Source organism: Oncorhynchus mykiss, chromosome 13 (assembly GCF_013265735.2).
Source record: "Oncorhynchus mykiss isolate Arlee chromosome 13, USDA_OmykA_1.1, whole genome shotgun sequence".
NCBI classification, from domain to species: Eukaryota; Metazoa; Chordata; class Actinopteri; order Salmoniformes; family Salmonidae; genus Oncorhynchus; species Oncorhynchus mykiss.
Genome location: NC_048577.1, coordinates 24,986,065 through 25,002,585, shown reverse-complemented (window position 1 = coordinate 25,002,585; position 16,521 = coordinate 24,986,065). Strand labels below are relative to the sequence as shown.

At 42.6% G+C, this 16,521-nt stretch overlaps 1 protein-coding gene across 2 annotated transcripts in view; it reads right to left on the bottom strand.

Annotated features, from left to right (window-relative positions):
- Positions 1-6,149: 6,149 nt before the first annotated feature.
- LOC110486038 (striatin) overlaps positions 6,150-16,521 on the bottom strand; it is a 92,386-nt gene continuing 82,014 nt past the window's right edge. For both annotated transcript variants that reach the window (XM_036940685.1, XM_021557349.2), the window contains 8 exons: positions 15,565-15,740; positions 15,069-15,116; positions 14,627-14,748; positions 14,105-14,272; positions 10,845-10,985; positions 10,277-10,378; positions 10,026-10,112; positions 6,150-9,749 (listed from right to left, as the gene is read on the bottom strand). In XM_036940685.1, coding sequence (XP_036796580.1) covers positions 9,580-9,749; positions 10,026-10,112; positions 10,277-10,378; positions 10,845-10,985; positions 14,105-14,272; positions 14,627-14,748; positions 15,069-15,116; positions 15,565-15,740 — 1,014 coding nt within the window. In that variant the 3' untranslated portion in view covers positions 6,150-9,579. The remainder of the gene's footprint in view (positions 9,750-10,025; positions 10,113-10,276; positions 10,379-10,844; positions 10,986-14,104; positions 14,273-14,626; positions 14,749-15,068; positions 15,117-15,564; positions 15,741-16,521) is intronic.

The following is a 16,521-nucleotide window of genomic DNA, read 5'->3' as shown; positions in this document are numbered from 1 at the left end:
AGTATGAAAAATGTCAACACTGACAGTGATCCATTTTTTTCAATAACATCCTGGTGTTGCCAGCACCATGGTCTAACCTACTCAGCCATCTTGCAATGTAAGACACAGTATTTTAATTGATTCATTATTATAGGTAGGCGTTATTAGCTCGGTTCAAATACAGTACAGGTGTGTTTTCCCCAGTGTCAGTTTGGACTGAAGGCACATCTCAACCCCAGGGATCTTCAATCGGGCTCCCGAGTGACGCAGCGGTCTAAGGCACTGCATCTCAGTGCTTGAGGCGTCACTACAGACACCCTGGTTTGAATCCAGACTGCATTACAACTGGCTGTGATTGGGAGTCTCATAGGTTGGCGCACAATTGGCCCAGCAGCGTCCGGGTTTGGCCGTTGTAGGCCGTTATTGTAAATAAGAATTTGTTCTTAACTGACTTAGTTAAAAGGTTAAATAAAGGTTAAATAAATACAAATTTAAAAAATGTAAAGGCGCTATAGAGCGTATCATCCAAAAAGGGGGTCACTCCAATGTGGGTGAGTTGCCACATACAGGATTTTAAATGACTTATTTGACAATTAAAATATATAAAGCTGCTCCAGGCAGAGACAACAATACATGCATTAAAATGATCGAAGATAACCTTGATAAAGCTGAAAGGCATATTTTCATTGTGTGCAACAGGATAGCAGGCTGGCAAGGTTGACACTCATTGCAATTTAGAAAAACAACAACATAAATAGTATGGTTTGGGTGGGATGACTTTCCAGGGATTAGACACCATATGTTTCTTGCAGGAATGCCTTGTAAGATTTGTGTAATCCTCCAAACGTTGTTTGCTTTGTGAAACAGAGATGGTTGACTTATCAGAGAAACCTTTGATTAAATAACAGCCTTAATCTAAACAAAGAGGCCTCCTTCATCTGCACTTACCGGGAAAAAAACACATGAGAATCGCTTAAAAACATATTTTTTTTTGAAAAAAAACATTTTTGAAAACAAAACATTGAAAAACGACAATCAAAAGGAATGTACATAACACTATTGTAGATCTACATATAAATCATATAATACACATATACTCATTAAGATTCACCAAGCCGGGAGCCGGGAGCCGGGGGAGTTGAATTGTCTTCAAGCTCATCCCTTCACAGTACTGCGTTTACATTTTTGTTGCCTCTCCAACACTCCCTGCTGTTTTAGCTAATGACTGAAATAAGATTCCTTCCAAGATAAGCAGCCGCATTAAATTGAAAATTGGAGCAAAAAGACTTGTTGCTCCTGTACTGCTTGCCGTGTGGTAGCAGAGAGAACAATCTATGGGTGACTGGAGTATTTGACAATTTATTGGGCATTTCTCTGACACCACCTAGTATATAGTTCCCAGATGGCAGGAAGCTTGGCCCCAGGCTGCACACGCACTACCCTCTGTAGCACCTTACAGTCGGATGCCCAGCAGTTGCCATACCAAGCCGTTATGCAACCGGTCAGGACGCTCTCGATGGGTGCAGCTGTAGCAATGTTTGAGGATCTGGGGACCTATGACAAATCTTTTCAGTCTCCTGAGGGGGAAAAGGTGTTGTCATGCCCTCTTCACGACTTTCTTGGTTTGTTTGGACCATGAAAGATTGTTGGTGATGTGGACACCAAGGAACGTGAAACTCTTGACCCGCTTCACTACAGCTCTGTCAATGTGAATGGCGGCGTGTTCCTGACTCCTTTTCTTGTAGTTCATGATCAAATCCTTTGTCTTGCACATGTTGAGGGAGAGGTTGTTGTCCTGGCACCACAATGCCAGGTCTCTGACCTCGTCTCTATAGGCTGCATCATTGTTGTCGGTCACTGTTGTGTCAACAGCAAACTTAATGTTGGTGTTAGAGTCGTGCTTGGCCACACAGTCGTGGGTGAACAGGGAGTACAGAAGGGGACTAAGCACGCACCACTGAGGGGCTCCCGTGTTGAGGATCAGCTTGGCAGATGTGTTGTTGCCTACCCTTACCAACTGGGGCGGCCCGTCAGGAAGTCCAGGATCCAGTTGCAGAGGGAGGTGTTTAGTCCCAGGGTCCTTAGCTTAGTGATAAGCTTTGTGGGCACTATGGTGTTGAACGCTGAGCTGTAGTCAATAAACAGCATTCTCAAATAGGTCTTCCTTTTGTCCGGGTGGGAAAGGGCAGTGTGGAGTGCCGTTGCTCCATCGGTAGGATAGCCTCGAATGGAGATCATCCAGTTTATTCTCCCGTGATTGCACGTTGTCCAATAAATTACCAATATTAACAGAATACTCGCTCATTGACTGTTCCTGGGACTATCTGAAACAGGGAGGGACTACCTGGACTTGTTCAATAAGAAACGCACATTTTCGTTTTCCCGTAGATCAAAAAAACAGTTTTATCGTATCCTAATAAACAAGTCAAGGTTGTCCCAGGCAAGGCCTTGGCCCACATTAATGAGCGCTACTTTACATACAGCAATGGTAATCGGGGACACCTGGAGGAAGGCTTGCCTGGGAGTCAGGTGTCAATCCGTTCCTGGGAATAGTGGCTGGACGACTGCGAGAGACCGGACATGGCAGAGGCTGTCTTTCAGGTCATGGTAAGACGTCAAAATGGGATCTGAAAGAGGAACGAATGGGTCACAGGCTCTGTTCCAATAATTTTATAACTTCCTAAACCTTTTTGAATTTTGCACGCCCAATTTTTCAGTTTTTGGTTTGTTAAAAAAGTTTGAAATATCCAATAAATGTCGTTCCACTTCATGATTGTGTCCCACTTGTTGTTGATTCTTCACAAAAAAATACAGTTTTATATCTTTATGTTTGAAGCCTGAAATGTGGCAAAAGGTCGCAAAGTTCAAGGGGGCCGAATACTTTCGCAAGGCACTGTATATAGGGTTGGGTCAATGAAGCAAGGCAACAGTGTCATTGCTTTCACCAATCCAACTGTGCACTCCATTAATCTCTACACAATTTTCCATTATTTTTGATGAGGAATCTTTCAGTTTATGATTTCAAACATCAGTTACACACTTTAACTGACAACCTCCGTGTTCTCCTTTATCCTCCTTTGTATTTTTCCCATCCTCAGGTGGTGTCGGCCCGGCGTCTTCTCCCTGCCCATTTTCAGTTGGTTATCCTTAGTCTCCACCGCGCTGCCCCTAGTGGAATGCGTGTTCCACACCTTGCCTGGTGAGCAGCCACACCTGCCTCAATGCCCACGACCTCATCTCCTATTGGATGACTCCAGCAGTATGGGCACCGCCCACTTCGACACCCTACTCAAGTTTGTCACCAATGTTACGTCGACGTTCGACATCTACCATGGACACACGTGGCGTTAGTGTAGTATACATATGAGCAGAGGTTGGAGATAGGCCTTGGGGCATATGGCGGAAAGGAGGAGCTGTTGGACACCATTTTGGGGATAAGCTACTGGAGCGGGGGGACCATGGTAGTTATCACTGACGGTGTTCACATGACAACGTCAGGTCCCCTGCTCTGGCCACTCAACAGTGAGGTAAGCAAGGTGGGGAAGGAGGGTCAAGAGGGGATTGGCTAAGAGGGAACAATGGGGGGTGGAAAATAATTGTAGCAGGGCAGAGAGGCCCTATTTGAAGACTTTGAAAATACACCTCTCCTTCATTTTTAAGGTCCCATTTGCGTGACTTCAGTGAATGAAAGCAAGGTTTCACTTTCCACATTATTGCTTTCATCTATTTAAATCAGGTCAGGGACTACCTTGACGGAGAATGGATTCATTTGAATGGAAGTACTTGAATGGAGAAAGAAACTGATATATGGTGTGTGTATTGTGTGTGTGAACAGGTGTAATTGCCTACTCCATTGGTTTTGCTTGTGCTTCCCAGGAGCAGCTAGAAGACATAGCCAGCGAGCCATTCAAGGAGCACTTGTTCTTCATGGAGGACTTTGATGACCTCCATAAGCTGGTGCCCAATATCGTACACAACATCTGTTAAGAGTTCAACTCACAGCCTCAAAACTGAACCCTTAAATAGAACACACAAAAACAACAGTCAGCTGAGTGCCTCTGACCAGAATATCAGACCAGGTAGCATTTTCTGGTCATCTTCTAACGACTCTACATGTTAATTTGCTTAGAAAACAGGCACTGCTCCCTATGACGTACCCCACGGCAAAAGTAATTGATGGAACGGCCCATAATGCGCTTGGCTGAGCATCGTTCTGGTGTGTGTGGTCTCTTACACACTGGGAGAAGTACTACATTGTCAACAAATGATACTTATGCACATACCAGTTTATGTATTTAAAAAATATACATCTTAGATTTATAAAATACTGTATGTTAAAAAAAATATTGTTAGGACTTTTGCAAGGTATAAACATTGCAATTGGATTACAATTAATATGTAATATGGGGTACTTTAAATATGAATCAAATACAAATATACAGTGCCTTGCGAAAGTATTCGGCCCCCTTGAACTTTGCGACCTTTTGCCACATTTCAGGCTTCAAACAAAGATATAAAACTATTTTTTTGTGAAGAATCAACAACAAGTGGGACACAATCATGAAGTGGAACGACATTTATTGGATGTTTCAAACTTTTTTAACAAATCAAAAACTGAAAAATTGGGCGTGCAAAATTATTCAGCCCCCTTAAGTTAATACTTTGTAGCGCCACCTTTTGCTGCGATTACAGCTGTAAGTCGCTTGGGGTATGTCTCTATCAGTTTTGCACATCGAGAGACTGAATTTTTTTCCCATTCCTCCTTGCAAAACAGCTCGAGGTCAGTGAGGTTGGATGGGGAGCATTTGTGAACAGCAGTTTTCAGTTCTTTCCACAGATTCTCGATTGGATTCAGGTCTGGACTTTGACTTGGCCATTCTAACACCTGGATATGTTTATTTTTGAACCATTCCATTGTAGATTTTGCTTTATGTTTTGGATCATTGTCTTGTTGGAAGACAAATCTCCGTCCCAGTCTCAGGTCTTTTGCAGACTCCATCAGGTTTTCTTCCAGAATGGTCCTGTATTTGGCTCCATCCATCTTCCCATCAATTTTAACCATCTTCCCTGTCCCTGCTGAAGAAAAGCAGGCCCAAACCATGATGCTGCCACCACCATGTTTGACAGTGGGGATGGTGTGTTCAGGGTGTTGCTTTTACGCCAAACATAACGTTTTGCATTGTTGCCAAAAAAGTTCCATTTTGGTTTCATCTGACCAGAGCACCTTCTTCCACATGTTTGGTGTGTCTCCCAGATGGCTTGTGGCAAACTTTAAACAACACTTTTTATGGATATCTTTAAGAAATGGCTTTCTTCTTGCCACTCTTCCATAAAGGCCAGATTTGTGCAATATACGACTGATTGTTGTCCTATGGACAGAGTCTCCCACCTCAGCTGTAGATCTCTGCAGTTCATCCAGAGAGATCATGGGCCTCTTGGCTGCATCTCTGATCAGTCTTCTCCTTGTATGAGCTGAAAGTTTAGAGGGATGGCCAGGTCTTGGTAGATTTGCAGTGGTCTGATACTCCTTCCATTTCAATATTATCGCTTGCACAGTGCTCCTTGGGATGTTTAAAGCTTGGGAAATCTTTTTGTATCCAAATCCGGCTTTAAACTTCTTCACAACAGTATCTCGGACCTGCCTGGTGTGTTCCTTGTTCTTCATGATGCTCTCTGCGCTTTTAACGGACCTCTGAGACTATCACAGTGCAGGTGCATTTATACGGAGACTTGATTACACACAGGTGGATTGTATTTATCATCATGAGTCATTTAGGTCAACATTGGATCATTCAGAGATCCTCACTGAACTTCTGGAGAGAGTTTGCTGCACTGAAAGTAAAAGGGCTGAATAATTTTGCACGCCCAATTTTTCAGTTTTTGATTTGTTAAAAAAAGTTTGAAATATCCAACAAATGTCGTTCCACTTCATGATTGTGTCCCACTTGTTGTTGATTCTTCACAAAAAAATACAGTTTTATATCTTTATGTTTGAAGCCTGAAATGTGGCAAAAGGTCGCAAAGTTCAAGGGGGCCGAATACTTTCGCAAGGCACTGTATTTTCCAATAGGTAGGTAGGTATACACTTGAATGGAAAATGTTGAAAATGATAATGTTGAATCAATGAAATGCATTATTCTAAAGGTGGGAAACAAATACTACATTACCAGTATGATATACAACATATTCCTTTATTGTTGTTATTGATAAATCTGTCAATCTCCCATCTGAGAAAAAATACAATACATCATGAAAAAAGAATAAACTATAATGACAATAATTATATGTACTGTATGTACAGTCCAATTAGCATATTTATCAAATTCACATCTTAAAAGAATTCTCTATACAACTGGAGGTTAAAAGGGGAATTACTTTTGATTTACAATTGGCAAACTTGGTTTCGCCCAGGACTTGTTTATTTTCCCATTGGTTATTAATAGGTTCTTTGTTTTGTGTGATCTCTTCTCATTCACTTTGTATTGCTCGTAAGCAACACCCCCTGCTGCTCAGAATGGACAAGTGAATTTGACGCATATATGAGTCACTATTTAGACTAGAGCATTCTGCTTTAACACTGCCTATCACAGTACAATAATTCTTTGTTCAAATCCTAGTTCTTGTCCGACTCCTGGTTCTGGAGGACCACTGTTTGCTTGGTTATTATTATTATTCCAATTGACGACAGTATGCAGTCATGATAGACACACTGTCTCAAAAACGACAGCTCAATCAAACTGATTTGGAGAAGACTAGTATTTAAAAAGTTGTTCTCTACGACCAAAAACACACAAACAAAACACTAGCCTATGGTCAGCCCTCATTATTCTGTCATGGACATAACCCATTAAAAGACATGAAATGAGAGCCAACCTGCTGAAATATGGTTCTTCCACATTGTGAGCAGCAGGGGGCCCTATACCAACTCCTCTTTTGTTCAACTACTCAGTGTTGTGATGAGACTACTGTACGTTTACCACGACAAGGGTACCATACATACTGACACCATTTCACATCACCATGTTTAGCCACTCAATATACTGTGTTAATAAATATTTGTTTTTTTATACTTTAACTGTACACGTTTTTGTTCTCTCCCTTACATTGTCTAAAATTACCTGACACCAAAGTAAATAAAAAAAAGATCTTTGTACAACGCAAGCACACCAAATTCCCCACAGATTTTGATCCATCCTCATCATTCAACAGTCCTTATTTTAGACCAAAGCATTTGGTAGATAGCGAAATCCTAATCTCTCACTGTTCAACTGCAGATGAGACAACTTGGAGAATAAATGACTAAATCTGTCTTGTTTTGTAGTGCTCACAACCAAAGGCATCACTTTTGATAAGACCGGCAAATCTCCAACCATTCCACTACAAAAAAAACTAAGTACACAAATCCCAAGGAATAACTCCTAAATGTTCAAGTAAAACAGAAAATATTCTTTAAAAAAATATCTACCTGTATTTAACAAGGATTTACCTTTTTCACCAACCATGTATAGTAAATAAAAAAACTAGTAATTGCTCAAAATAATTAGACAAAATTCTATTTTCAAACAGTTATTACATAAAGCATTTACCCTGCTTTCTGACCAGTGCTGGTCATATCGCCTAAACACAGTTGAGTACTAAGAGACCTCAGTTCTGCAGTTAAAATGGGAGCCAAGGGGCTAACTGAGCACAGTGGCAAGCAGGATATCTATGAAGAATCTACCTTAGCAGTCATAGCTAACTTGGCATTAGCATTAACTTAGCATTAGAAAAAGAGCTAACTTAATAAGCTGAAAGAGCCAATTTAGCAGTTGCAGGAAACGTCCCATCTGCAGGCTCTCTGTGAAGCATCTTGTCATTGTAAGACAATACTTGGTTGATTATTTTGGCTTAAATGACACAGAGGCATAAATACACAGCTCAAATGAAAAAAACAATCAAATTAATAATTGTTTCACTGCAAACCATTTTCAGTGCAGTTTGTCTGGTTCAACTATAAATGCATGATAAAGCAGCATGTATTCAAATTAGGTCAAACCACAACATTGATCAATCAATTCTGTTAAATTGTGAAACAAAGTTTGAGAAATTGATCTACTGCTAGCAAATTGTCACAGGCCAGTTCTTGTTAAGAGTTAACGCTTCTACTTATATTGCTACAGTACATTACAATGTTGCTGTCCTATTTACGTAAAGAATGGAACATCCAAACACCAAATAGGCACTCCTTGTACCTAGGAGAACTGAAGCATAAAAGCATTTACAATTTAATTGGAAACTAAATTAAGTTTAAGAAAGGATGTGGCCTGGTTAAGTCAGTGTTTTGGCTGTGTACAGGCAATTCAGATCTGGACACTGATTCAACACCGAAGCAAAGCAAGCTGGAATACAAGGACGGCTTCTCACTTAGGTGACAGATTTATATGGGCTAATAAGTAGGAATTGTGTTAGCACAGTTTCATTAAACAATTCAATTATTTTCATGGGGTTGGCTTTTCAAGATGACGCAAAACAAGTATGTGGACAATAGGCACTACTTAAAAAGCTACATTTGTACTTGTTTAAGAGACGAAATAATGGAGTAATTTCCAATTGGTTGTGATTACATACAAAACCACATTGACATGTAAAAAAAAAAGGCTATAATAAATCACACATCAAGGAAATGCAGCCTCTTGGCCTTTACTTCAACTTCAAACTGACTTTCAGGTTACTTTAAACTTCTTTTCAATGTTTCTTTTTGAGGGGGACTCCAGTTCTGCACACTACTGTATATTTCAGTGGATTGGAGGGCATTGTGGATCCCAACTCCCTCGTTCAATAATTGAAACAGTACTGTGACATTGACCACTAGCCATACATATGCTGTGTACATCCGATTAAAATAATTATTTTCAAACATAGTTTTATGGATCAAATGGAAGAGACAATGTCCAGTGCTATGTTGGACAATAAATTATAACTTGTTGTTGAACGCCCTGCCCACTCCTACACTGCACACAAACTGTAAAATCTCCTACGTTGCACACAAACTGTAAAATAACGTTGTTTGCAAGACTGACGAAAAAGGCACATTTTCATGAAATCTTTGAAAATGACGACATTGAAGACACAGGCAGTCTTTAGGGGTGGCTGGGGTGGGGTGGGGGTGCAGAATATGAGTCTTGTGTTTCTGTTAGTTAGGAAACAAATGCAATGTTTCTAAATGAGAGTACAGGTCTTGAGAATTTCCTGGATATCCACTTGGTCTTTGACCACTGGTCTCCTCCTGGTTTGGCTGTAGCACCCAGGCCCGCCCGGGTTAGCTGGGGAGTGTGTGTGTAGGACAGGAAGTATACGGTGGAAGGATAGTAGCCGCCTTCTCTCAAAACGTTCACCCCTTTCAGCCTTCAAACCATCAGGTGTCTAACCTTCACTCTAGACTGCCACTGGTTGAGACTCAGACACCAGTGGCTAGTTACCCATTCACCTCACTACATTTCCTTCCACACTGCCTTGGAGTTGGGCTCCAACTTCCATCTCTCCCTTTAGTTACACCACACCTAATCCCCTTTTTTATGGTCCTTCGAGCCGGACGCAGCTGTTAGCCATTGGGATTTGCAGTCATACGAAGACCTTGGCAAGCGCGTCGGCCCCGGCGCTGCCGATGTAGCACTTGGTGGGGTGGAACGCCACGTCGTGGATGGCCTCGTCCGACTTCTTGCGGTGCGCTGTGAACTCCTGGATGCACGTCTTGCTCTCCATGTTCCACAGGCGGATGGAGCAGTCGTGGCCTAACACGGTGGAGGATGGCGAGAATAAAAATGTAAAGAAATAGGGAGGTAGAGTGAGAGAGAAAGATAGAGAGATGTTACAATTATACAACTGCCTTTTAGTGAAAGTTTCCACAAGAAAGATCCAAGGGGGCTTCCGTTTCCGTACTCAGATATTATATTTGCCACAATGTCAGTTTGTATCTACCAGTTATGCAAGGAACAATATTGCTGTAATTACATGAAACGCTAACCAACAAAACACTAGTACTTCTCTGTTTCCAGATAAATACTTACTGCCAGACATCAGGTACAAGCCGTTGGGATCCACAGCTAAACTGGTGACTGCGTCCAGGTGGGCTACCATGGAGTGAATACATTTCCCTGTAATAGGAACCCGGAATGAGTACAAAATCAATGTCCTCAATGTTGTATTTATACCAACTGTACACTTTATACTGTGACAAAATGTGTTTGTCTTACTATGTGTACATTTCATTTTCATTCTAGCTGGAATGTCGGTTCAAACTGGCCGCTGTCTATCTCACCTGTGTTGTTGTCGAAGAACTGGATGTGTCGGTCCTCCTGGGCCGTGATGGTGATGGGCAGAGTGGGGTGACTCAGCACCTTGTTGATCTTGCACGGGGCTTCTGTGTGTTCGGGGTGGATGTGAAAAGACAGGAAACTCAACTGAACATTGCCGATTAGCCTTTCTCATTTACATGTAGTCATTTGTCAGAACAACATGATAAACGGGAGTTATAACTCAAGACAAAATGATTCAAAAGTAGGGAGTTGAACATCCACAGAGCTATAATATAATTGGTGGGTACTAGGGTTATATTGCAGACTGTGCTGATATACCAGCTGCTCTGCCCCGTTGCTAATAAAACAAAGAAATATGCTAAGGAAGCTTTCTGAAGCGAGTACACCAACAAAATAAGAGTATGACTTTTAATGCATAAACATAAAACATTTATGTTGTGACAAGAGGGGTAAAGGGAGTTGACAGGGAGAATGCAAGAAAATAGGTAGTGAGCGCATATTGCACTCAAATACTCTCTTTTGAGTAACAAATCCATATAGTCACGGTGTAGAAATGGCAGCGGAATTTACCGGGCTCTCCAGTCTGGTCCAGCTTGAGGATCAGCTGCCGCGTCTCCATGTTGAAGAGTCCGATCTCCCCCGTGCTAAACGACGTCACCATGTGGGCCGACTCACTGCACACCAGGTCCACTGACGTGGGGACGCCCAGTTCTGAAACAGACAGAGTTGAAAAGGTTATGAGCTGATCCTAGAGCAGTGGTTCTGCTGCAGGGGGCAGGATTTGCTTGTGGTGACCACAGTCCTAGGTCAGACCTTCTTTTGCATTGAGTAACTCTTTATGGAGCTAATTCTTGATCAGTTTTACCTCTGAATCCAATAAAGATAGAGGTGGAGAGGTTATGGTTTGGCTGTGGGTCACCTGGTTTGTCCTAGGTCAGACCTCTTTTTGGGGCAGGTAGTGTTCTGAATTGACTCAGGAGGTTCCCAAACTTTATTGACCCACGACCCCATATTGATATCAAAAATGTTTTGCGACCCCCACCATGTAAAAAAAGTTATGCAATCAATGGCCAATGCTTACTTTTAAAAATTGGGACTATGACAGTCTAATTACAAATCAGTCACAGTATTTTTGACAGTATTTCAATACGAAGACAGTATGGTTTGACGTAACTGAAATGCATCAGAAAGGTATTGGGAAGTTCAGAAGACCATCAAGCAATAATGTTGTATGATCTTCTGTGTAGAAAGGTCTCTGACCTCCCTATAGGCTGTCTCATCGTTGTCGGTGATTTAGGCCTACCACTGTTGTGTCTTCGGCAAATGATGGTGTTGGAGTCGTGCCTGGCCATGCAGTCATGACTGAACAGGGAGTACAGGAGGGGACTGAGCACGCACCACTGGGGAGTTGAGGATCAGCGTGGAGGATGTGTTGTTACCTACCCTTACCACCTGGGGGCGACCCGTCAGAAAGTCCAGGATCTAGTTGCAGAGGGGGGTGTATGGTCCCAGGGTCCTTAGCTTAGTGATGAACTTTAAGTGCATTATGGTGTTGAACGGTGAGCTGTAGTCAATGAATAGCATTCTTACATAGATGTTCATTTTGTCCAGGTGTGAAAGGGCAGTGGAGGGCAATAGAGATTGCATCATCTGTGGATCTGTTGGGGCGGTATGCAAATTGGAGTGAGTCTAGGGATAATGGTGTTGATGTGAGCAGCCTTTCAAAGCACTTCATGGCTACAGACGTGAGTGCTACAGGTCGGTAGTCATTTAGGCAGGTTACCTTAGTGTTCTTGGGCACATGGACTATGGTGGTCTGCTTGAAACATGTTGGTTTTACAGACTCAGTCAGGGAGAGGTTGAAAGTGTTAGTGAAGACATTTGCCAGTTGGTCAGCGCATGCTCGGAGTCCTGGAAATCCGTCTGGACCTGCGGCCTTGTGAATGCTGACCTGTTTAAAGGACTTACATCGGCTACGGTGTGCATGATCACACAGTCATCCAGAACAGCTGATGCTCTCATGCATGTTTCAATGTTACTTTCCTCGAAGCAAGAGTAGAAGTAATTTAGCTTGTCTGGTAGGCTCGTGTCATTGGGCAGTTCGCGGCTGTGCTTCCGTTTGTAGTCTGTGATAGTTCGCAAGCCCTGCCACATCCGACGAGTGTCGGAGCCAGTGTAGTACGATTCGATCTTAGTCCTGCATTGACGCTTTGCCTGTTTGATAGTTCGTCGGAGGGCATAGCGGGAGTTCTTATAAACTTCCGGGTTAAAGTCCTGCTCCTTGAAAGTGGCTGCTCTACCATTTAGCTCATTGCGAATGTTGCCTGTAAGCTACGGCTTCTGGTTGGGGTATGTACGTACAGTCACTGTGGGGACGACGACATCTATGCACTGATTGATGAAGCCAGTGACTGATGTGGTGTACTCCTCAATGCCATCGGAAGAATCCCGGAACATATTCCAGTCTGTGCAAGCAAAACAGTCCTGTAGCTTAGCATCTGCTTCATCTGACCACTTTCTCACTGGTGGTTCCTGCTTTAGTTTTTGCTTGTAAGCATGAATCAGAAGGATAGAAATATGGTCAGATGTGTCAATTGGAGGGCGAGGGAGAGCTTTGTACGCATCTCTTAGTGTGGAGTAAAGGTGGTCTAGAGTTTTTTCCCCTCTGGTTGCACATTTAACATGCTGATAGAAATGAGGTAAAATGGATTTAAGTTTCCCTGCATTAAAGTCCCCGGCCACTAGGAGTGCCGCCTCTGAATGAGCATTTTCCTGTTTGCTTATGGCCGTATGCAGCTCAATGAGTGCGGTCTTAGTGCCAGCATTGGTTTGTGGTGGTAAATAGACAGCTACAAAGAATATAGATGTAAACTCTCTCGGTAGATAGTGTGGTCTACACCTTATCATGAGATACTCTACCTCAGGCGCGCAAAACCTTGCGATATCATGCATCAGCTGTTGTTTACAAATATACATAGACCGCCACCCCTTGTCTTACCAGAGGCTGCTGTTCTATCCTGCCGATACACTGTATAACCCCCCAGCTATATGTTATTCATTTCATCGTTCAGCCACGACTCGATGAAACATAAGATATTACAGTTTTTAATGTCCCGTTGGTAGGATATACGTGCTTGTAGTTCATCCTCTTTATTATCTGGCCAATAGTACCAATGGCAATGGCAGATTAGCTACTCGTCGCCGGATCCTTACAAAGCACCCCGATCTCCTTCTGCGATATCTCCGTCTCTTTCTCCTGTGAATGACGGGGATGAGGGCCTTGTCGGGTGTCTGGAGTAAATCCCTCTCGTCCGACTCATTCAAGAAAAATGATTTGTCCAGTTCAAGGTGAGTAATCACTGTTCTGATGTCCAGAAGCTCTTTCCAGTCATAAGAGTCGGTAGCAGCAACATTGGGTACAAAATAAGTTACAAACAATGTGAAATATATTTTTTAAATAGCACGGTTGGTTAAGAGCCCATAAAACGGCAGCCATCCCCTCCGGTGCCATCTTCATCATGGTGTCGCGACCCCCAGTTTGGGAAACCCTGGAGTAACTCTATGGGGCAGATTTTAGGTCATTGTATAGCGTGAAATGACAAATATATTTTATGAGCTGATCCTAGAGCAGTGGTTATGTGGGACAGTCCGTGTAAGAGGGTGAATTTGGTGTTTTGTAAGCTGATCCTAGAGCAGACGTTGTGGAACATCAAGTAAAATATGTGGCATCTGTTTTATGAACTGATCTTAGTGCAGTGTTTGTGTGGGACAGCCAATGTAAGTCTATTAGGGGATCATGTCGTCGATCTGATCTGCGTTCGGCACCTCACCTCCTTTCTCGTTGAAGATGGCGAGTGCGGGGGAGGTGTTGGCAGCGTTCCACAGGCGCACAGTGCCATCCCCGGAGCAGGAGAGCAGGCGCTGGTGGGCCGAGCTGTAGACCACTCCCCACACTGAGTCAGTGTGACCCAGCAGCGCACCCCGCAGCACCGAGGGCTCTATTGCAGGAAAGAGAGAGGGAGAGTTAAGAGAGAGAAGGAAGGAGAGTTATGAAGAGGAAGAGGTGGAGAATTAAGAGGTGGGGAGAGTTAAAAGGAGGGAGGGGAAAAGGAGAGAGGGAATGGTAGAGAACGAAAGATCATGTGGAGACAGGAAAAAAAAGAGTGAAAGAGGAGGATGAAAGGAATGTCAGATAGAGAGTTAGAAGAGCGATGTAGTGAAAGGGAAAATAGAGGTGGAGAGAGGAAGAGTAAAGTGATGAGAACAGTGAAGAAATTAAGAGATGAAGAGAATATGAAAAAAGAGAAATGTACTAATAATCAGGGGTGTAGCTAAGGCAACTGGGGGAATACCATATGAGTCATAGGGGTCAATATTGGGGTTAGGGGTGTTCCAGCTCTGAATGGTTCCATCCACCCCCCCACTGAAGCACTGCTCCCCTGTGGAGCTCATGGTCACACACAACACCGCACCCCTACAGAAGACAGGAAAACTCATCTCATTATTAACTTCAACTTGCTTTGGGAAAACAAAACACTGCAATCCTACAGAAGAAAGTGGCAATACCTGTTACTACAAAATTCAACACACAGTTGAACAACACACAGTTATTTTTCTCATTGCACTTTAGTAGCGTTTTACTTATGCAAAGATACAAAGTATGTGAATATGTACATTTGATGGTTTGTATGGAATACATTTGATAGAATAAATTATTCATGTCTACAAGAGTATCAGTCCAGCTGTCCAGTTATTAAAAAGATTGGGTTATAGTGGATAGGGAAGATTACTCACCGATGGGCCCTGAAAGTATAGATGGGTTCCACATCTAGGGCAGCACACCTAGGAAGACAGACAGGGGACATAACTATCTTTGATGTACATATCCAACGAGCATACACAAACTAAAACCAAATGTCCCATAGCAGCCATCAGAAATGTATAAGAAAAAGGCATACATTAGCTATCGATTGCCTTTTTACTGTAGTGCTCTTAACAATTCCACATGACTCTTACCCCTTTGAAAGTGACCAAGTTATCCACTTTCACTACTTAAGTACCTGCTTAAAAGCATAATGGTCTTTGACTGGGTCATATTCATTAGTGCACACCGAGAGTTTCTTTATTACTATGTATTGCTCTCATCTTGGTCAGGTCGTTATTGTAAAAGAGAATGTGTTCTCAATTACTTACCTGGTTAAATGAAGGCAAACATTTTAATTGTTTGGGGTCTAGTAAATATGATCCAGGTGTTTGACTGACAGCAGGGTAGGCCTATGTGAACTCTTACTTCTTGGCGGGGGCGGTCTTCTGGAGGTTCCACAGTTTGAGGGTGTGGTCCTCGGAGGCAGTGACCAGGACGGGCTCCACGGGGTGGAAGGCCAGGCCCCGGATGGAGTCAAAGTGGCTCCGCAGCGTGAACTTGGGGTTCCACGTCTTCCGCAGCGCATCCTGACTGTTGGTCACCTGAGTAAAATGGCAAAGAGTATTGATGTCAGTTGGAGATTTGCAGACAGATGTCCCCCATATGACAAACTCCTCCCTCTGCTCAAGCCATGTGGTTCCCTCTTGATTGTCGCTCCATCTGTTGGATGCTTGAAAGCCTCAAAATCACAGTCCCAACCTACTCTGTCATATAGCTGTTATTTGATTGTTTTTGTTTAGCTTTTTCAAGCAAGCAATATAGAAGATCTGAAAAATATTATTATTAGTATTCAAGCCTTAGTCCTGTACAATAATGTTTCAGAAGGTATAGCAAGCTAGGAGTCACTAGTTTTGTCTTATTTATTTCAATTTACAAAAAGACACTTATGTAGTCACAGCTGACTTAAGGTTGGTTCCTGTTTGTTATGCAAGTTCAGTGGTGCTATGCTCTTTACCAAGCCTCTAAATACAGTTGAAGTCCGAAGTTTACATTCACCTTAGCCAAATACATTTAAACCCAGTTTTTCCACAATTCTTGACATTTAATCTTAGTAAACCCCCGTCTTAGGTCAGTTAGGATCACCACATTTAAAAAATGTGAAATGTCAGAATAATAGTAGAGATAATGATTTATTTAAGCTTTTATTTCTTTCATCACATTCCCAGTGGGTCAGAAGTTTACATACACTCAATTAGTATTTGGTTGTATTGCCTTTCAAATGTTTACCTTGGGTCAAAACAATTCAGGTAGCCTTCCATAAGCTTCCTACAAAACGGTGGGTAAATTTTGGCCCATTCCTCCAAACAGAGCTGGTGTAACTGA